The 22,455-nt window shown below is 35.3% G+C and overlaps 1 protein-coding gene across 21 annotated transcripts in view; it reads right to left on the reverse strand.

Annotated features, from left to right (window-relative positions):
• SOX5 (SRY-box transcription factor 5) overlaps nucleotides 1-22,455 on the reverse strand; it is a 946,176-nt gene that overhangs the window by 197,972 nt on the left and 725,749 nt on the right. For all 21 annotated transcript variants that reach the window (XM_088798391.1, XM_088798399.1, XM_088798419.1 and 18 more), the window contains 3 exons: nucleotides 18,462-18,548; nucleotides 7,799-7,971; nucleotides 2,724-2,792 (listed from right to left, as the gene is read on the reverse strand). In XM_088798391.1, the coding sequence (XP_088654517.1) occupies nucleotides 2,724-2,792; nucleotides 7,799-7,971; nucleotides 18,462-18,548 (329 nt within the window). The remainder of the gene's footprint in view (nucleotides 1-2,723; nucleotides 2,793-7,798; nucleotides 7,972-18,461; nucleotides 18,549-22,455) is intronic.

The raw sequence follows: 22,455 nt of genomic DNA on the forward strand, positions 1-22,455 counted from the left end.
TGTATTCATTGACCAAAAAAATTATAATAAGATTTGTTATAAATTTGGTTTGCCTTTTATAAGGACAGGTTTGATTTTGACTCTTCTTCCTCCTTGTCCTACGCTGCCAAGGAAAAGGAGGAAGTGGAAAGAAGAAGAAAAGGGAGAGAAAACATTCTATAAAAAGAAATATGGTACGGATTTATGTGAGAAAAAACAGGATCTGTTCTACGTTTTTAATCTTCTATTTCTACACATGCCATTATATCAGTGCTTCCTGTTTGAACAATCTCTCTTCATAACTGTTTGAACAATTTCTCAATAGACTATTTTAAATTTATTATGACTTTCATTACTATTAAGTGTTTGTAAGACTGCTCCAAATTAACAATTTATAAAATATGCTTTAGAACTATGCTTTTAGTTAATGAATATACTAGAAGCTGTGAAAATGAATTCTTTTCAGGTTGTCAGTCTTAGTCAGTACATATTTTTTTACCTGAAACATTCCTTCTATCTTTTTTTTTTTTTTAATAATAGCTTGATGGGTTTTGACTGTCAGTATCATTTATCTGTACTTAAACACACAGATATAATATCTCCACATATCTCTTAATGTTTTCCCCAAATTACCATCAATGCAAAATTATTTCCTTTAGGAACTTTTTTTCTTTTTTCACTTTGCAAACTAGTGGAAGCCAGGAACTGAACATTTTGATTGACTAGAAATTCTATTTTTTAAATTTCTCGTACTCAGCAAAGTTTCTATTAACAGTCAGAAAATTTTGCTTCTGATCCCATTTCTACCTGTAACTAGTTGTGTGATCTTGGGCAAGTCTTTAAACTTGGCTTCAGCTCTTTAGAATACAGTTTCTATAGTCATATCATTTCTAGGACAGATAATTTTTAAGGCAATTTATTTTAAAAATGTTCTGACAAATTATAGTGCTCCATGATCTGGAGCAAGAATCCATCCATTTCAACATTTCGTCATTAAGACAGAACTTAAAATCCACATTATGAATGTAGTGGTCATAATTGTGGAATAATTCCAAAACAGTACTGAAGGTATTGGCTAAATTTAAATGGTCAAAAAACAAAGCTAATTGGGCCTTCTTCATATATATATATACATATATTTTATATATGTATATGGGTTTAGATGCATTTTTGAAATTATGTTTAACAAAGGACGCTGTGTCTCACAAATGTTATAAAAATTTAAAACTAATGGTACCCTCATTAAATTACAGTGAAATTGAGTGATTTACAAAGGGCTATATTGCTGATTATATAATTGTATCTTATTTATAATGAGACATTTCTATAATAGTTTTATTATATTAAGTTTTCAATAATTAATAACATTTTCAATGCAGAGAAACTGCTACCATCAACTAAAATTATATTCAAAGTCAGCATACTTAAGTCTAAGAACATGAAAATCCTATGACAAGTTCAAACCATTGGATTGAACTACCACACTCCAGCTATGAACAGATGGGCCAAGTCACATTAGAAATATGCTGCTCATAATTACAGTTAAGGAAGACAAAGACTCCTGGTTGGATCATCTCAGGGATGTTTCTCTGTCTCACTGAAGCTGTGACCAGCTCACCAAAATCTCAGGTAGAATAAGAATGAGTAAACCCTGATTGGTCTATATCAACCAGGGCAAAGAAATTAAGTGTACCTGACCCAGTTAGATAAAATGGGACAAACTTCTCTGATAAAGAAGCCTAAACATAATTAACACATGAATGAAATAATCTTGACATGTTCGCCTCTCTCACTTATAATATTTACATTTAATAAATTATGTTGGATCCTCAAAATATAACTTCAAGAGAATTATGGATTTCCCCCAGATAACCTGACTGCAAATCTAACAGTTGCTTCCAGATGGATGATGTTACATAGAGTTGGATTCATAGTTCCATAAATTAGATTCCTTTTCTTTCTAGTCATAGCAACTATATATTGAACACTTATTATGTGCCTTGACACTACACTAAAGCGCTTCATCCATGACTTCATTAGATCCTTGTAAACACTCTTTGAAATAGTGCTTTCAGAAAGGGAATCTTCAGGAAAGGATACAAATTTTGTCAAAGTTCATGGCGCTAGCAAGTGGTATGTATCCCTGGCAAGTAACTTTTTCCTTGTTACTAATATAGCTGCTTTCTTCCTTCTTGTTTGATGTTCCTTATCATTGCAAATTGCCACATAAGGAAAATATGGAGGTTATAGAGCCCTCAGTCTTGGTTTGTTCCAGCAATACTAAGGGTGAAATTCTACTTGAACACCAAAGTTCCAGCTTTATCACACATGGCTCTTGCGCATCCAGTAAAAAGCTCTCTCTGCCATTGCTCTCTAACTGAAAACCTGCTGGACCCGTCTGATTTGGTTTCCCTGGACCTCCCCCATAAGAACACTTCCGGGCACATGTTAAACATTAAAGAATAGAGAAAATGAAACATTTCTAACATTAATTCCACTTCAATATAAAATGAAAATTACCATCAGCTTGTTTAGACTGGAGCTCCCTGCCACAGGAAGGCCTATGACAGAGAGCTACCATTTTCACAATTCTCATGGTACGGGAGGCAACACATCATGAACTAGGGTGAAAGTCATTTTTACTTTGGAGGTCATTTTAGTTCCCTTCATCTGAGAATCTGAAAGAATTATACACAAATATATACTTTTTAATTGGACATATATTTGAAATTATGATTTCTGACCTGGATCTGTTGCTGAAGCAAATTGATTTTGTGTTGTTGCTGCAGAAGCTGCTGCTGTTGTCTTGCAATCTGTGGAGAAATTGCACATGAAAAATTTTAAAGTGTATTGTACTCTGGGGGGAAATTACCAATGTTCTGTTTCTCAAAGTGTGATCTGGCCTGATTCAGATGATGCAAACAGATGTACGTGTGTCCCTACAGTACCAGAAATTCATCCTTAAGTAGGATCAAAAAGACATTTAGTCTTCAGGAACCATTATGTCTCATTTGCCACCCCACCCCCCCCCCCAAAAAAAAAAAAAAAAAGAAGCCTAAGACAATACAATGGTGATCCAATCCAATATGAAATGCTAGAGTTTCAAAAACCCCACTTCCTGGTAATATATTAAGAAGGTATTGTCTTTGACGTCTCAGCTCTTTTCTACAAAAAAGAATATTGCATAAATGTGAGGTTGTCTTGACCAAGGAGTTCAGAGTAGCAGAAAGTATTGCAAGATGCTTGATTCCTTGGTGACGTTTTGGTATTTTTGTTTTGTTTTTTGGTAAATACTGTCCTCATTTCTTCTTCCCACAAACCCCTAAATGGCCAGCTCTTCAATGGACTCTATTCTAGTTTTTGTTCCTATTTTCTACTAAAATGATTCTTAATAAAGTCACCAGTCACTTTCATTTTTTAAAATTCTGAAGTGTTTTTCAGTCTTCACCTTTTGACCTTTCATCAGAATTCAACACTTAAGTGTTGTCAGTGATCCTGAACTTTCTTCCTTGGCTTCTAGGACATCACATTTTCCTAGTTTTGTTCCTACCTCTCAGTCTATTCCTTCTCAGTCACCTTCAAAGGCTCTGTCCAGCCATCCAAAGTTGTAGTTTTGGAAGGCTTAATTTTAGCCTCAGTTATTTTCCTTTATGTACCTACTTTCCACATGTATGCCAAGTGATTATAAATTTGTTTTTCTAGCTTAGACCTTTGCTGTAAGCTTCAGACCCATTTATCCAATGACATTCCCAAAGGTCCTTCAAATTCAACAGGTTTAAAACTAAACTCAGGACTTGGCCCTCAATGTGGTCATCTGAAGTGTTCTTTAAGCCAGCGACTAGCATAATCACCCTCTTATTTGCTCTGATAACATCCTCTAACTTAACACATACCACACTATGATTTCATAGTTATTTTTGTTTTGTTTTCATTAACATCTCTGTCTCCTAGGTAGAAATCCATAAATACAGCAATGTTAGAGATCATGTATATTTTGCTTATCATTTGCAAAAAGCCTGGGGCAAAAGGAGTATAGAATGAAGACTTGATGAAGAATGCTTGACTGAATAGACAAGAAGACAATTTTCATGACTTCTTTGCATCATGTAGGGTAGGAAACCTTCCCATGAGAATGTAACTTATCATTATCTTATAAATAAGTGTTACATCTTATTCTCATATTAAAATCACTTTCATGTTCATAAAGAAGTATGTTCCTTAACTTCAGTATCAGAAAGCTGAAAATTCAGGAAAAAAATTTGATACCTGTAGAATATTTTACTATGAATAAGAATAAAGAACCAATGTGAAGGGGATGGGTCTACGTGGCTACAAAATGAACTTTTTATTTCCCTTATGGACATTGGTACAATTATGGTTTCTTTTATCTTAGGAATGTGGTAAACTAAAATCATTTTTTTTTTTTCTGAAGAAAGGAGATAATAGAAAAAGGAATATCACCTTTTGCCTTGAGTTCAGTTCTTTCCCCCCACATACCAGTATTTCAGCTGATATTCAAATACTCTTAGCATCTTAAGAATTTATCAAGAAACTAATCACTTCATACATCTCCACCCTTCATCCTGTTCCAAACTTGTGTTGCATCTTGCCTGGATTGTTCCAAAAGCCTCCAATCTGTTATTTCTGCTTCTGCCTTTGCTCCCTAAAATCTATTATAAAGCAGCATCTGGAGAGAGCCTTTGAAAATATAAATTGTGTCATGTTATTCATCTTTTCAAAACACTTTGTCTCATTGAGAGTAAAAGCCAGTGTCCATATAATGCCTGCAAGCCCAATATGATTTGGCTTCCTGCTACCTCTTTGGTTTCTTCTCCTCCCTCTCTTCCCTTTGTCACTCTACGCTTGCCACACTGCTCTCCTGTCTCTTGAACACACCAAGGATGTTCCTACCTCCCAAGGATACCCCTGCCTCTGGGTCTCTTGCTTTCCCCTCCATCTGAAACACTCTTTTCCTAGATAACTGCATTGCTCACTCCCTTCACCTTCTCCAAGTCTCTGCTCACATATCACCCTGTCAATAAGGTCTTCCCTGAGCGCTCGTTTTAAAAGAGCCTATCTTTCTATCTGGCACCCTCAGCCCTAATTCTCTGCTTTATTTTTTCCCATAATCCTTATCAATATATACTATATTTTACTTTTTATTTATTTATTGTCTATCTCTTCCCCAACTAGAATTCAATCCATGAGAGATTTGTGTCTCTTTTATTCCTTGTTGTATCCTAGTAACTAGAACAGAACCTGGCATCAAATTGGTGCTCAATAATTATTTGTTGACTAGATGAACGTGGAATGGGGCTCAGAGTCTGGTAGAACGGCTGATCAGTAAACAAGTTCATTAGTATCTCTAGGGGCTGTAATAGGAAGACTAGGGTGCACAGAGTAGGGACACCCTATATTGAGTAGGGAGTGTTAGGACGAGAGTCAGAAAAGGAGTGCTCAGGAGAAGATCAGCCTGACCTCAATCTTATGGAATAAATACTAAACGTCCTTCAGAAATCTCCTGTGGCCTGATGAAAAGATCACACCGTGAGTGTGGTGACTAGGCATGCCAGCACTGCATGGTGGGCAGATCTGGAAGAAGAGACTAGACTCTAGAAATCTGACCTGTAGCTATCAGGAGGGACCTTCTCTCAGGCTGTACAGGCATCATTGTACGGCATCTCCAATATAGGGAAGCAATTCTGGAAGAACTTAAGGATTTCTGAAGTTCCAAGGAGAATGTCAGAGAAAATAAAAAAATTCTAGAATCCTTTATGATATTTAGGGATGGGCCAGGATGTAATAGAGAAAGATAGGAACCTGCTCTCCATTAGTGATTGCTCAGTTTTTTTTAGGACAAGTGTGCCCATCAAAGTAGGGATACCCTACAAAGAAATATCCCCATCAGACCTACAGTTTCAGAGGCTCCTAGAATTTTCCAAATTTAGGTGTCTGAAGGTATTGATAGTTAAAAATGCAAGAGTGGTGTTTTTGTAGACTGTCGTAGGCAACCATTCTGAATTGTTTAATCATAGGGATAAACCAAGAGGAATATGCCCCATAGCCAATGATAGGCCAAATATATCTTTAAGGAAAATTATGAGGTGTTTCATTAAAAATAAAATGTGATCTATCAAGCATGGATGAATCACCAAGTAGAATAAACTGAATGAAAGTGGGTCTCCTCAAATATAATCCGAATATTTCTTTACCTCTTTCCACTCTGCTAGTTTACAATTTGAAAGCTGTTTAGAAGGTTTTGCAGTATTTGTGGAGGAACACAAATATCCTTGACTAAATAAATGGTTCTCCTCCAGTTAGGATGGTGAGTGGACTGAGCCCAGAGCATGAGATGTTAAAGGGAGTTAGTCCTGGAAAAGATGCACCATCTTTACATGTAAGCTCACCCTATGACCCTATGACACCCACTATCTTCCCTTATCATTACTACCAATTTTCTTTTTAAGTAATAGTTCTTATACATTGCCACCATTTTCCCACTATACATCAATTCTTCTACATGTCAATTTTCATTGTCTGAATTCTACTACTAAAGCTCCATAGAAGCCATACTCTTAAAGGCCAATGACAAGAATCTAAATGACAAACCTGGTAGCTTCTTGCTTCTCGACATGTTCATTTTCCTTTCTCTACCAGCTATATACCAGTATCTCCCAAGGATCCACTTTCTTGTGATATCACCATCACTCTAATTTAAGGCTATAAACCTGTCATTTCTCTGCATGAAACACTCTGAGCCCCGGTATCAATATGGCTGTCTTATGTGTCATTTAAATCTTAGCTTAATTGCCAGATCTAACTACCCAATCTAGGAAACACTGCCTTGCTATACCAGTCATCTATTTATCAAGTTATTCTTACATTTCTTCAAATTACTTAACACTACTTGAAATTATTTTGCTAATTTCTCTTTTTCTTTGTTAATCACCTCTTTCTATTAGAACTTAGGGGTTTGTCTTTCTGGTTGACTGAGGTAGGCTAAGCAGTTAACACAGTGCCTGGCACATAAGAAGCACTTGATTAGTATTTGTTGAACAAATAAATACAACTTATCTACTCTAGTGATTTAAACTACCATCTGTATTTGTAGATAATCAACCAATTAGCTCAGCCCTCTCTCCCAAACTGCTGACTGGTATTTCTGCCTGTCTCACATATACCTACAGATAGACAACCTGACAACAACTCTAATGCAACATACTCATCATCAAGCCACCTGCTTTTCCCCCAACTATGACTCAAGCTCAAAACTCTTCTTTTTCCTTTTGCCCACTCAAAAAGTTCAACTAACCATAACTTTTTGGTGAAACCTCTGCGCTGCTCAAGGTTTTTATTCCTTTCTTCTTTTTTCCATATTTATTACCCTATCTAGTTTAGATCCTTACTCCTTCTTATTTAAGATATTTTAATACCCTCCTGTCTAAAATTCCTGCCCCACAATTGAAAATTTACTTCACTTGGTGAATCCCACCTTTTCTTCAAAGCTCATACCAAACACCTGTTTAATGAAATCTTTCATAATGTCCCTGACTGGAAATGTTCTCTTGGCTCTCTATGGTTCTTTTTGGTACTTCTCTCATGAGCTATCAGTGTTTCACCTTGATGATAGTTACTTCCATGCTTCGTACCACTAAAATAGTTGATAAGCTCCTTCAGATCAGAGTTGTTTGTTTGCTTTGGTGTTTTGCCTTTTTATTATATTTATGTTGGGGAAGAAAGAAGAGGATTTAATTGACCTTTGTGTGCCTACTGAGAGTGACATAAATAGCAGGTAAAACAAAACCTAGTTCTTACTCACCTGTTCCTGTTGCTGCTTGGCCAGCTCCATTTGCTGGCGCTGCTTCTCAATCTGTGATGCAGCCAGTTTCTTCTGCTCATCATGGGCAGCCAACAACTGCTCTCGCAGACTGGTCAGCTGGTTGATCATACCCATGAGCTGCCTCTCCTTCTCAGCGAGACTTTCGGGAGTCCCTGAAAATAATGTGACAATAAAACATACAAGAAAGGAGAAATGAGAAGACAGTGATTTTTCAGTGACGATAATTCTGTTGTGTAGAGCACTATTTCAAAGATAAGGTTCAACACACATATACTTACCTTCTTTTAGATTTTAACTCAACAGTAAAAAGTGATAGTTATTTACCCATTGCAAAATATCAGAATGCACAAATATTTTGATTTTTTCAATTTATAACAAATAATAATCTACAGCTTGTTTTTCCTTTTATTTTACAAATAAATCAAAAACTGTCGGCAGAGCACCTACTATTTTTAGTGTTATATGCTGGGATCTGATGGAAACAAAAAATACCTAAGTAGTTCTTTTTTTAATCAATTAAAGAAGCCAGACAAAAACATGAACATTTAATAAATATAATGATTAAGAGATCAAGGTATTACTATCAGTGATATGATTCTTTAAAAAGAATCTTAAAAATCAGAACTAAGGAATCCTACATTAAAAGGGTAGAAAAACATTTATTAGCCAATCAAGTTTTTGACTGTTTTCTCATAGGCCGCTTAGACTTTCTTCAAAAATAGAATACAGCTAGCAGAGAAAATACTCAAGTTTAAGATGTAAATTTAGTCTATCATGAAATAATGTAATGTTGTTGGAAAACTAACAGATCACATTATGGTCACTCAAGATTATAGTTAAATCCATGATTTAAAGAAGTCAGAGCACTCATTTAAAATAAATACCATGCTCAAGATTTTAAAACATGCCAGTGAATTGTCTTAGTCAGGATAAAATACTTATTTGATACACTGGAAATGTGAGCAGTTCACTGACACAGAAACATTATCACTTTTAATTCTTCTTTCAAAATTCACTAGACAGATGAGACCCCTATGGTAACGTACTAGCAGTAGGAGAGAACATATTTTTAATTACAATTTTCACTTGAAACATAAGACACTAAGCATTATTTTTAATAATGCATTTGCCACCTGTATATGTAATTAAATAGAAGAATCTGTTATAACTCAGTCGTCCTTCCTCATTCCACTGCATTGCTCCCTATCAATTTATGCTGAAAAAGCATGAGCTTTTTCAGGAAGTAGTAGCTATAGTCAGTGGTTTATAATTTTCCTGTGCCCATTTGGAATACAAATAAATTTTCTAATGTAATTTAGAAAATAAGCTAGAGAAGAAGCATCCAAGAAACAAATCCTAGTAAATATAAGGCAAAAATCATGTCTTACATTCCTTATTCCTAATACCTTATCTGCAGCAGGTACTCAATAGATTACCACTAATACTTTATTATACCTCAGATATTTGGATTCCATCAAAAAGAAGAACAGTTACTCTAAAAATAATAAGTATATGACTATTGTAATTAGAACCCTAATGTTAAGTACTCTAAATACTGGGAATATTTTTTAAATGATAATATTTCAATGATGGTAAAAATGTGCATCTTCATACATTGTCAGTAGAGGAGTATATGGCTACCACAATTCTAGGGTGCTTACTAGGAAAAATAATACATATTATGTCCTTGTAATCCTCATAATCTTCAGGGGGCAATTTCATTTCTAAAAATCTAACCCAAGAAAATTGCAGGAAATGAGGACAAGTAATAATAAGTGTTTTAAATGAAATACTAAAAACAATCTACATGTCAAATGGGAATAATCAAACAATTATGGGATATCCATATGCTAGAGTATTTTGTATCTATGCAAAAAAAAATATTTAACAATATTTAATGAAATGGGAACTTGTTTATGATATAAAGGCAGGTGAAAAAGTTGGATAGAAATGAAACTTCTATGTAAACATCTCAATGTATGTTTATATCTATACAGAAAAAAAACTGGAAGAAAATTTATCTATATATTAATAGTGGCTCACAGGTCATTTTAATATTTTTTTCATATTTTTATATTTAAAAATGTTTCTACAATGAATATTATTATTTATACACTCAGAAAAATGTATTCCATGTACATATATGGAAGAATAATTTAAAAGCTTAAGGTGGCATTATGCATTTTAATAACTGATAGAATACCAATGTGTCAAGAAATACACTTATTTGATGATGAGTATAAACAAATATCATTCTGGCATCAGTATATGAAAGATTAACAAAATCCTTTGGTCTTAGTAATATAGATGTAAATAAACTTTACTTGAGATTTACAACAAATTAATTTCAGGATCCATATTCAATTCAAAGTTTTTGAACCTTTAGCCTACCACCCTTCATCTTGATCTTCTCCTATGAGGTGTGACAATTAAGTTCATTAAGTCATCCTAGCAAATGTGCCACATGCCTCATGCTAAATATCCCTATGGTCACCTTCGAAGTACTCCCCTTGGGGAGCTGTGCACCGACACCAGTGCCTAGTCCACCCTTCAAAGCAATTTTGGAACTCTTTTTCTGGAATGGCCATCAGAGCTGTGGTCATATTACTCTTGATGTCCTGAATGTCATCAAAATGTCTTCCTTTCAATATTTCCTTTACCTTTGGGTAAAAAAAGAAGTCAATGGGGGCCAGATCAGGTGAGTAGGGAGGGTGTTCCAGTACAGTTATTTGTTTACTGGCTAAAAACTCCCTCACCGACAGTGCCGTGTGAGCTCATGCATTGTTGTGATGTAAGAGGCATGAATTGTCTTGGAAAAATTCATGTCATCTATCTTTTTCACGCAGCCTTTTCAGCACTTCCAAATAGTAAACATGGTTAACTGTTTGTCTACTTGGCACAAATTCATAATTTATAATCCCTCTGATATCAAAAAACATTTAGCAACATTGTTGCAACAAGTTCACGAATTTAGTTGTCAGACCTCCTATGACTTCTCAGACACAACTCTATTCTGTTTCAATCCTACTTAGCTAAACTTTCTTCTCAATCTTCTCTACTGGTTCTTCCTCTTCTGCCCACTTACAAATGCTCATATTCTTCCCAGTCCCTTTTTGGGAAAGGACCCCTATTCTTTCTCTGGCTTTTTTTTTTTTTTTTTTTTTTGTGTGGTCCTGAGCTAACTAGCATGATTCAATTCCTAAATTCTGCATTCCAACAATTCTAAGACCTTTATTTTGTATATTTTAAACTCTCTGAGTCTTACAATGGATATTGTCTTAGAGTCGGTGATCTATTAAGGTGCGTGCCAACCCTAAGCTTGTCTTCCAGCCCTAGCAACATATTTCTAGACGTAGAATGATTATCTCTGAGTATAGATCTCAGTTTTAAAATTTAACATGTATAAGATGGAACTCTGCGTTTTACTCCAATTTTAAAAACATTATCAACCAATTAACATTCTAAGCTACTACTAACATCATCTTCAATTCTCTTCTCACCTACCCATCTCTGTTATCCATTATCCCAACAAATCATAATTTTTCCTCAAAATAGCTTTATTTTGCTTTTCTTTAATTATTTAAAACTATTTTTCAATATTATTATGTTCATGAGTAAATAAACAGTAATTACAAAAGGGTATACAGTGAAAGATCTCCTCTCAAAACTGCCCTTCGAAAGAAACCACCATCATTATTTTCTTGTGTAGCCTACCTTTTTTAATAAAGATTTAAGCATACATCAGAATATTTCTGTCTTAGTTTACCAGGGCTACCATAGCAAAGTATCAGAGATTGGGTGGCTTAAACAACAGAAAGTTAAATTTATTGGCTAGAAGTCCAAGACCAGGTGTCACAAGGGTTGGTTCCTTCGGAGGGCTGTGAGGAAAGGATCTGTTCCAGACCTTTCTCTGAGGCTTATAAATGACTGACTTTTATCTGTATTTTCACATAATCTCTCTTTGTATACATCTGTATCCAAATTTCCTTTTCTTATAAGGAGACCAGTCATATTAGATTAGGGCTGACCCTAATAACCCCCATTTAAACTTAATTACTTCTGTAGAGAACCTCTCTCCAAGTACTGTCACATTCTGAGGCAGTAGGTGTTAGAACGTCAACATATGAACATTTGGGAGGACACAATTCAACCCATAACAGTTTTCCTTTACATCAGTAGCAATATAACATAAACACTGCTGTACAGTACGTAGGGAAAGCTTCTCTTCTCCATCTCCACTGCCATTCCTCATCGTCTTTTTCATGAATTGTTGTAGCAAACTTGAATAGAACTAACTTACTGTCATGAATTTTTCCCTCTGCAAGTGTATCCTCTAACCAGGTATCAAAATCATCTTTCTAGAAAACAAATCTAATCATATCACTTCCTCTGTTTAAACACCTTCACTGTCTTCAGAGTAAAATGTCAACTCATTCTTAAGAATGAAGTAGGTCCTTCAAAATATAACCCCAGCTTTCCACTTCCTTTGTGTGTCTTAAATTCTAGCTATACTGAATTTTCTGCCATCCTTCCCAAATGCCACCATTCACAAGTGCCAACTACATAAACATTCATTCTTTATGTTCCAGCTCCTGTGTCTTGTTCTTTATGATTCTTTTCCGTTTTCCCACCTATAACAGTTGTTCCCTTTTTGAGGGATCTACACAGAACATACATTTATTATGGTTCTTAAACATTACATTGTATTATCGTATTTTCACATTTGTCTCCTAAAGTCAGCAGACATAGTTGTGACAGAAACAATTGTAAATCACCAACTTTTATATGTTCATTATCTACTATAGCATCTGGCATATACAAATTCATCTAAAACTGTTTAATGAATGACATAAAGTATAAAGTCCCTTCCCTTTAAACAAATCTCAAGTTTAGGCATGTGATGTAGCCAAGAGAAGTAGGGAGATGTTTTATCTTATATCACTTGCATATGTGTTCTGGTTTTGGCTCAGGACAGTTGGGCCACGGAACTTATGCTTCTGTAAAAGAAATTTTCCCCATTTTTATAAAAGTACTAAACCAAGATAAAAGAGTGAGCACTGTGGTTTCATTTCTAAATTATCATGTTCTTTATAATTATCTCTCAGTGAGTGGGGAGGGTCCAATAAGTAATCTACGAACATTGGAGAAACTAGTAATGGCCACAAAACATCCTAGACTTAAAAAGAAAAAAAAGAAAAAAGAAGAAGAAAGAAAGAAAATTAGATCACTGGAAAATCCCAGAGGCCCACAAAACAAAAAGAGGAGCTACTGTTTCTTTACTTAGATTGAGATCTTTAGGATTCATACAATTATTTAACACTATGGGACACAGTTGTGTATGTATGGACTAGCTCCATCAGATTCAGATAGCTAATGACATGATTTTCTGTTCATGTATGTTTCATTGATAATCATTTTTTTCATTTCTTTCAGTTATTTCAACTCTTATGTATTTTAATCTATGCTAGTGCCTGTTTCAATTCCCTTGGGAAAAATGATTACTAAAGTAAGAGACAAATACATTCGATGTTTTAGTTCTTCCTACTGCCTAGTAACCACAGGCATGACGATCATTTGGGTGATTCTTATAGTTCTGCAGGTTCCATAGAAGAAGCACATGTCAGACATGACTTAATATAATGCTACAGAAGTCACGAGGGAAGGAAACCAGCTTCAGTCATCCCCATCTCAGTAAGAGATATCACCATCCATATATTGTTTGGATTCTTTTTTCTGCCTCATCTTCTATATCTAATGTGTGAGGAATCCTCTTAACCCTAGAAAATACTATAAGTCAGTCCATGAATCATCATTTGCAGCACTAACCCTTAATCAAGACCACCATCATCTATCTCTTGCCTTAACTACTACAACAGTTTTCTAACTCTTTTGTCGGCTTCCACTTCTTCCCCTACTCAAACCTATTTTCCAAGCAAACCTTCAGAGTGGCGTTTAGAAAGGTAAATCAGATTATGTCACATGCCTGTATAAAACCATTTCATAGCTCATTCTGTGTATACAGTAAGATTCAATCTCCCTACCCTTATAAAGCCCTGAATGATCAGACCCCCCACCCCTTGGCATCATCACCTCCCACTTTTGCCAAAATGCTTCAGTCACATGGCCGTCTTTGAATTCCTCTAAAACCAATATGCAAACTTGCTCCCACTTAGGGCCTTTGCATGCCAATGTTTCCCCTGGAACACTTTTCCCCTAGATCAGGGTTTCCCAACCTTGGCACCATTGACATTTAGATACAATTGTTTTTCTGGGGAGCTGTGTTGTTTAGTGTCACTGGCCCCATGCTGGTAGTACACCCCACCTAGTTATGACATGCCAAAATGTCTCCGGACATTGCTCAATTTCCCCTGGCAGAGCAAAATCATCCCCAGTTGAGCACTACCTCAAATGACTGGCTCTTTTCTTTCATTCATTCAGCATATCTCCACAGAAGAGTTCCTCCTATAATATGTGCCTCACACCATTCTAGGTGTTGGGGATGCCACTTTGTGTAAGCCAGACAAGAATGTCTGCTTCATAAAGTTCACATTTAAACTGAAGAGATAACCAATGAAACTCAGATATATCCAGAGAGCAGTATTTGTTGAATGAACTGAAAATACAATGAATGAAAACTAACTTAAGTTAGTCTAAATTTACAACTAACGCTTCTTTCAGTGGCTCTTTCATCCAACAAGAGAGGAAGACAGACACTGCCCCCCCCCAGATTACCTGAGATCTGATTCTTGTTCAAGTCTGCTTGTTTTCAAATTGTCTAATGCTATTTAAACAGAATTATATCTTTCAAGCCACATAACTCTTTTATCTCAAAATGTCACGTCACCTAATAGAGGATCTACTTTAATCCACATGTTGAATCCACATACGATGTCTTTAATTCCTGAGTTCTGAAAGGCTATGGTATTGCTGAATTGATTATTTCCTTGAATCCATTATTGGCCTTATAGAGCTGTTCGGTGTTTGCCTTTATGTCCCAACTTTTGGAAAAAACAAAATTATAGCTTTCAAAAACAGCCAATTTTTTATTATACTAACTGCAGCTGGCATTTCCTTAAAACCGGATAAAACACTTTGATGACCTAAATTAATTCATTGTGAATAGGGTGAGAGGGGTCTGTCTGCCAGGGATACTGATGGGAAAGAAACCAGGCTCTAAAGAATTCTTCAACAAGTCCGGTGGAGAAACTGATCTAGGCATTTCTGAGCGGCCTAGCCAGAAAACCTTTCAAACAACGCCCTTCTTTTATAACCTCACCAAGGTAGAAATATGTGAGAGACTTTCACATGCTAATATTGTTGTTATCATGCTACACATAAATGTAAGCCAGTGAAACACAACTTTTTCAATGACTTTATTGAAAAATAAATTATCTGTTTAGATTAGTCAAAGCCACCATTGATCCCAAACACAGTTCTCAAGTGAAGTACCAATGCCATGATATTCATTGCAGTGGAATTTCATGCTCCCTGAAACAATGTGTGACACAATTGGTTGCCAACTGGAATGCGGGCGCTGATTTTTCTCCTGCTCAATAACTATGAGGCTATAAAAGGTATTTCTTCATCTTTCACACAACCTTTATTCAGTGCTTCTGCTATAGATAAGGGAAAAAAAAACGTAAACTGGCCAGTTACACCATAAGGCTGATTAGAGAAGAAGAAATAAATAACTTTTCCAGGCAGCTATCATTTTATAACATACACCGATTGTTTGCTGTCAGCAGAGCTTTTTAGTCAAAATGTATTTTTCTGCAAAACTGGATCTACTGTATTTTTTTAGAGGATTGTTTCTAATGTAACTTTAAAACCTAATTACTTCACATTTCCAAAGTATCAGACCATAAAATGGTTTAAATTCTAACAGGCAAAATAATCTAACAGGAAAAAATAATTTTATGCTCTTAGATGTGGTGACCTTTACAAACTCACATTGTTTCTTAAAAAATGAGATTACCTTTAAGTGAGTATGACAACAATTTAGTGATAGCTAAACTATCCCAACCAAAATGTTATTTATTTTTCCTACTTTAAAAAGTTTTTAATTTTTACTTTCGAAAATAGTAAGAAGAAATACTTCTTTGTACTTTGCCAAACTATAATTTTAATTTTTGTCTAAATGCCCTGAACATAATTAACTCACAGCAACTCGAAGCCAGCACTTAGGAACTAAGCTCTGTCCTCACTTGGCTATAGTCTTAGATACAGTTTTTGAGAATAGGTGCATAAGCACACACACACACACACACACAGACACACACACACACACACACACACACACACAGACACACACACACACAGACACCCACACACACACACACACACAGACACACACACAGACACACACACACACACTCTCATTCATTCACTCACTCGCTCTTTCCTGGAACTCATTAAAAGTTAAATGAAAACTGACCAATGTGAATGGAAGAGAAAGTTTCAATCCCAAAGAAGACTCAGTAAATACTCTGGCTCTACACATTCTAATATATGCCAAGATTCTATTCAAATACGTTATTCTAAAGTATCATCAATAAATCATCTAATAATGGAACAAGTTCATATTTTTAGGTTTAAAAAAAAAGCTCATACTCCTCCTTCCCTACCCTGATCAAAAACAGTGTACCTGTATATGAGACTTACACCTTTATTTGCTTCATAAACAAACAGGTGCCAAACAGTTAAGCCATTGTTCTTGTCTAATTTCCGAGGTGGCATGAAAACCACATTCCTGGGCACTACTAATCATTGTGTCTGACCCCCAAGAACCATTAAGTCAAATTTATTTACTCCCAGAGGGCAACACACTATTGTTGTATCTTCTTCACTTTCTAGCTACCTATGAACTATGGATAGTAATTGCAACTGTCATGGACAGTCAGCAGGAAAAAGAACCCAGCGCAATTTTCCCAGTCTTCTGCCAAACCTGATCTGAGCACCTAATAATCATGCCCCTCAACAGAAGAAAGATCTACAGTTGCTTTTAAATGCAACAGAAAACAATGTTTTGAACAGAACCAGAGGACAAGCACCAAACTTGTCCTCTAATGCGAAGCTTAAAAAACTCAAAATTAAAGACAGAAACTTCTTTTGTGACTGTACTATAGCTTCCTGAATTAACCCCACAGGCAAGCCTGAAAGGACAGCTGGGCTCCTCTCCTCTCAGCTTATCATTACTCCTGTGGCTGCTTTTAAGTCTGACTTGTGAGGAAAACAAGGGAGGGAAATATGTTTGTCCTCCAATGGAATGAGATCACAAGATTCGGAACAGGCGGTCTTCTCTGCTCTCCTCTCAGTTATTACCTAGGTCAGAGGAGAATAAAGAACCTTGGAGAATACATCCTTCACCTCAGGTGCAAATGGGTTAAAATCCAACAACAACAAAAAAATAAGGGAGCTGCTGCCTCAGAAAAAGAAACGTCTCTGTTGCATTTAAACTTTATCTCCAAGCTTAAGGCATATTATTAATTGTTTAAATGAGATTCCATTATAAGTTTTGGTTCCTGAATTTGTTGATTAGCACCTATTCATTCTCTCACCACCCACTCACGTAACCATAGCCTGAATATATGCAAACTCCAAATAAATGAATGAAAAGTGAAATATTCAATCAAACGTTTTCTGGAAGTTTTAATTTCCTGAGATGTTAGTGTCATGTAGGTCAAACATTTGAAAAGACCAATCTACGCTTAGGCTTTCTCCAAAATGCTCGGATGTAGTGACAATTGCCTCTCTCATTGGGAAAACACATGCACATACACATGTAAATTATTTATACACATATTTCTACATCTACCAGTATATTAATATAAATCTGGTGATATTTTAGATATTCACCCTCTATCACAAAATAAGCAGGGTAATATGTAACTAAATATTTCAATATTGATGAATAAGTATATTTTTCTAAAAAATAATCCTTTTGAACTCAGAATCAAAAGTGATCGATTGGCAACAAACAGAAAACCACAGATTGCCTACTATGCTCTGAGAAAATACACTTTTAAATTAATTTGAAAGGATTATTTGGTTATATTTTTATATGAGAAATTAAATCTCCTCTTGTTACTAGTAAAAGTTTATTAAGATATGAATATTTACTATTATCTGAAGTCCATATAGAAGTTTTCTCTTAGTTGTATATATTTTCTGACTCAAGAAAAAAAACAAACAGAAATGTCCTTCTTCTGCAAAGCAAGTTTTTAGTAAGCTTTTGCCATTCATCATTTTTGGTTTTAAATATAGATTATGTACATGCATACTTCTAATATGCATCGTATATAAAAATCATCTCAAAATATGCAGTTTTTAATCCTGCCATAGATACATTCCTACTTATAAAGCAAATCATTTATTTTTTTAAAAAATAATGAAAACCAAAGCCTATTACAGATATAGTGGGGTTATTCTATTAAAACAACATACCACTTATCCCATAAGGCACAAATAGAAAAAACAAGAACCCTGATACATTCACTTTCTAGCTAGAAAGAAGAAACACCAAAGACAGAGAATTCACAAAGCAAAAGGAGGTGGGGACAGAAGTACTTTATCACCATTCATATTCCTAAATATTAACTTCATTTTGGTACATTTTGGATCAAAATAATTGCAAACATATTACCTTTTATTTCACCAAAGTTCCCTGATCCCATTGCAAGAAGCTTGTCTTTCCAGTCCTTTGAGAGTAGCTTTTCAATACTGGGGGTTTCTAAATAAAGAAAAAAAATGAAAGCAAATCAACATGACTATCTTTACAATGGAGCTCATTAAAAGTCTATCTGCTAAAAATAAGGCCATCCCTATCCCTGCCCCAGTTCATAATGACTTCATCAACAAACTGATAACAGGGGAGGAAAAAAGAATGTGTTTTGTCACCTGCTGTTTCAAAATCATTAGCTTTTTCCTCTTGTGGAACAAAGCCGTTCTAATTCTTTATGACAATGGGTACATATAAACCTGCAGTTCATTGTTTTTCAATTTGGTGAATAAATTCCTGCTATAATGGATGCTTGTCAATTTCAGGGTGTTAGTCTGCAGTCAAAAAATAATTATGTTGATAAAATGCAGAGTAAAAAAGGCAAAGAATTAGCTCTTAAATCTGCTACATGTAATTATATCCCTCTGTGTGTTTACAATTACATCTACTTTATAATATGTGTTTAACATTGTGTGGTGGTAAGCACACTGTGTCAAGATTTGCCAGTACGGCGAATATTTGAAAAAAAAAAAAAAAGTAAGTATGAAAGAAGCTTTATAAAGATTGCAAAAATCTAGATTTAGGGAGTAATGTCTATCATGGAAACCTATTATTTGCTTATTTCCAATTTGTATCACACTATTTTTAAATGTCCTGTATTGGAACAGGGTACACATATTTTAGACAGCAAAGTTATGCTCTGATATTTATTTCTATATATCCCATGGTTTTGCCCTCTCTTTTTGTGTTTGGATTTTAATGTATAAGTAAATATAAATGCTAATAAAACTCCCAAACATTAAACTGGGTTCCAAACAATGTAATTGTATATTCTTGTCAGCATTTAGATGGGTATACAATTACAATGGCTTTCAATACCACGATTAGCATTGCATTCAGTTAGAAAACGGAGTGTACTAAAAGCTAAGTGTCCCAGTATGCTCCATCGAAATAACAATACCCACACTTATTATCTGGATCTAAGACATACACTGCCATTCTCCACATTGATGTTTATGTGTATTTGTGTTTGTTCAGACATTTGTCTACCCCCTACTAGGAGCATAAAGGGAGTACATGTTAACTTATCAAAGGGACCGTCTGGCCTAGAGACCATAAGATTATTAGAAACTGGTTAATTTTCCCCACATAAAATGCATTTTAAGGCATCTTCACTCTTATCTTTAGCTAATGCTACCTATTTTTCTTACAGCCATCAGCTACCAGTATCAGAGTCACAAAGCTGGTGTAGAGTGTTTCAATAAAGTGAAGGTGAAATTTTCCTTGGAATAGCTGTAACAATATGGAATGCTTTGTTTTCACATGTCAAAAACTTGTGGAAAATAAAATAGTGAAAAAAAAAGCTATGAACAATTACTGCTTTACATAGTCTGTATATGAGGTGCAAACACACACACACACACACACACACACACACACACACATACACACACACACACACACCCCCAACTACTGTGCACACATTTGCCTATGGAATGTGTGAAATGTATTTTTTTCCATGGTAACAAAATATGTATCTCCATTTTTTCACATTTTAGGAAAAAAGAGCCTAAATAATTTATTTTTCTTAAATTATCCCTTTTTTTATACTGTATTGTTTTAAAAATGGTGATGACAATTCTGTGTATAATAAAATGGATCAAATATATTCTTATACTATAATCAATATTTCTGTTTATAGAGGCTTTAAAGGTAACTTTAAATACTTCTGCAAGGATTTCCAATGTTTCTACATTCCTAGTAAACATTTCATGAGTGAAATTATTTTTTAAACCTTATCAGGGTAGGTCAAACAAACACTACTGTTTCTTTTTTCTAGCACTCTACAAAAATTCTTGAGAAGCATGTAAACAGGGCACAGCCAATGTGGTATTTGCAATAGAGAACTGTCAGTCATTAAAAGCTAACAAACCTTTGCAAAGCAGGAATGCAGCAATAGAAATCCATTGTGCACTAACAATAGGCCCCTGAACCTCCCAGCACCAAAAGCAGACCATTTTGCTTTTAAGGCTATTGTCTGCAAAGTCCATGACAAAGCTTTTCCCCTGCAGCTAGACAAAATATTCACTGTAGTGTGCTCGTAAAGAAACAGAAGTCTTCTGTCTAAGTTGCAGAGTTAAAGAAACAGCCACCAGATTTCTGAAACCTGCAGAATGTTCCTGGCCTCTTTATTAACTTGCATAAAGATATAAGGCTCAAATACAGAGCCACTTTTTTCGAGTACCTGGCTTTTAACATAGACTACAAAAAAATGAATCACTTCTTTAAGACCAAGTAATTTGAAACATGTAAAATCGGAAAGGTAACTAACTTGGGGTTGCCATGTCTGTGGATGAATATAGACATTAATATCTGCAATTTGGATGAGGTATAGACTTTAAGTTCAGATTCAGTACACATTTATTGAGCAGCCTATATACCAGGTTTATGCTAGATGTTTTTACCTGTATTCTCTCATTTAATCATAGCAAACACCTGAAGACTCAGTTTGTATTATTATATCCTTTATACAGTTTTAACAAAGAAGAAAAGGATTTATCTGATGTTTCACAGAATGTAATGGGTAGAGTTGAGTCCTGAATTAAGTGTTTGTTGTTGTTGTTGTTCTTTTCCTAAAAATTCCAAATACCCTTGTCGACAAGGAAATGATGAGGAGAACTACTATTTTGAGGGCTACACCCTAAGTGCTGTACCAGGTCCTTTCCATGTGGTATCTTAAACTTCTCACAATAATCTTCTGAATTAAATTTTGGTACATCTGTTCTTTTCTATTTGTTTGTTTTTTCACCATTTAAGGAACCAAAGTTTAGGGAACTATCATGACTTGCCCAATATGGAGTTAGTTCAACTTACTGAATCCCAACATCTATGTTCTTTCTAGTACACACATATTCCATTTCATCTTCAAAACTACGGTGGACAGTAGGGAAAACTATTGTTACTGTGGGGGTTAGAAGCGCATGTCCCCACAGTGGGCCACCCTGACAAGCAGATTATTTCCAGTTATAAACAATTAAATCCCAACAAACTCAAGAAGTTTTCGTTCTTTCTTTTTTCATTTTTTATTTTATTTTTAATCTCCTCCCTACCTGCCTAAAGAAATTCACATAGAAAAACCTGCTTCCGGAAGGGAACTTTAGTATGTTCACCTTAGAACACATGACTTAACTGTGGGAGACTGGAAGCATCCAAGCAAAAAATCTGTTAGCGAGATGCCCTTCTGTGTCCCATTGCTTCTGGGTCGCCCTGCACGAATTTGTTTATAAAACTTTTGCTCTTTCTCATCTACCTGTGAGTCGCTTTCTTCCTCCTCCTTAGTCCAGAATGACATACATGCCTCATTTCATCTCACTGTCTTCGCGATTTTCTTGCTTAGGTGAATTCCCATGCACACATATTAAATTTTTATTTTCTCCTGTTAATCTCCTCTACGTCATGCAAATTATTCAAACAGCCAGAAGAACTAAAGGAGTAAGGGGAAAGTTTTCTTGGTCCCAATATTATTAACTCCATTGGATGGATGAAGTTAAAACTTGAGAGGGCAAACTGAATTCCCCCAGGGGACATGTACCTATGAGCAGCATGGTGGGATTAAAAGCCAGCCCAAATTTCTTATAATGCTCATTATGTTCAGGATGCAGCCCCACAATATGACTTTGCACTTTAGAATTCCTGACAAATCTAAAGGCAAGCCTATGACCATTTGGCAGACATATACAATGAAATGAAAAGGTATTCATATAGTGGAAAGACCATTGGGCTGTAAAACAAACAATCTGCGTTCTCACCAAGACTTTCACATTGGCTAGCTCAGAGGGACCAAAAGCAAATCATTTCACCCACTTCACCTCCCTATCTGAATTACTGTAAAACAAAGGGCTTTAGACAAATCCACATC

The sequence above is a fragment of the Rhinolophus sinicus genome, chromosome 1, assembly GCF_057876585.1.
Source record: "Rhinolophus sinicus isolate RSI-liver-muscle chromosome 1, RSI-T2T, whole genome shotgun sequence".
Classification (NCBI taxonomy): Eukaryota; Metazoa; Chordata; class Mammalia; order Chiroptera; family Rhinolophidae; genus Rhinolophus; species Rhinolophus sinicus.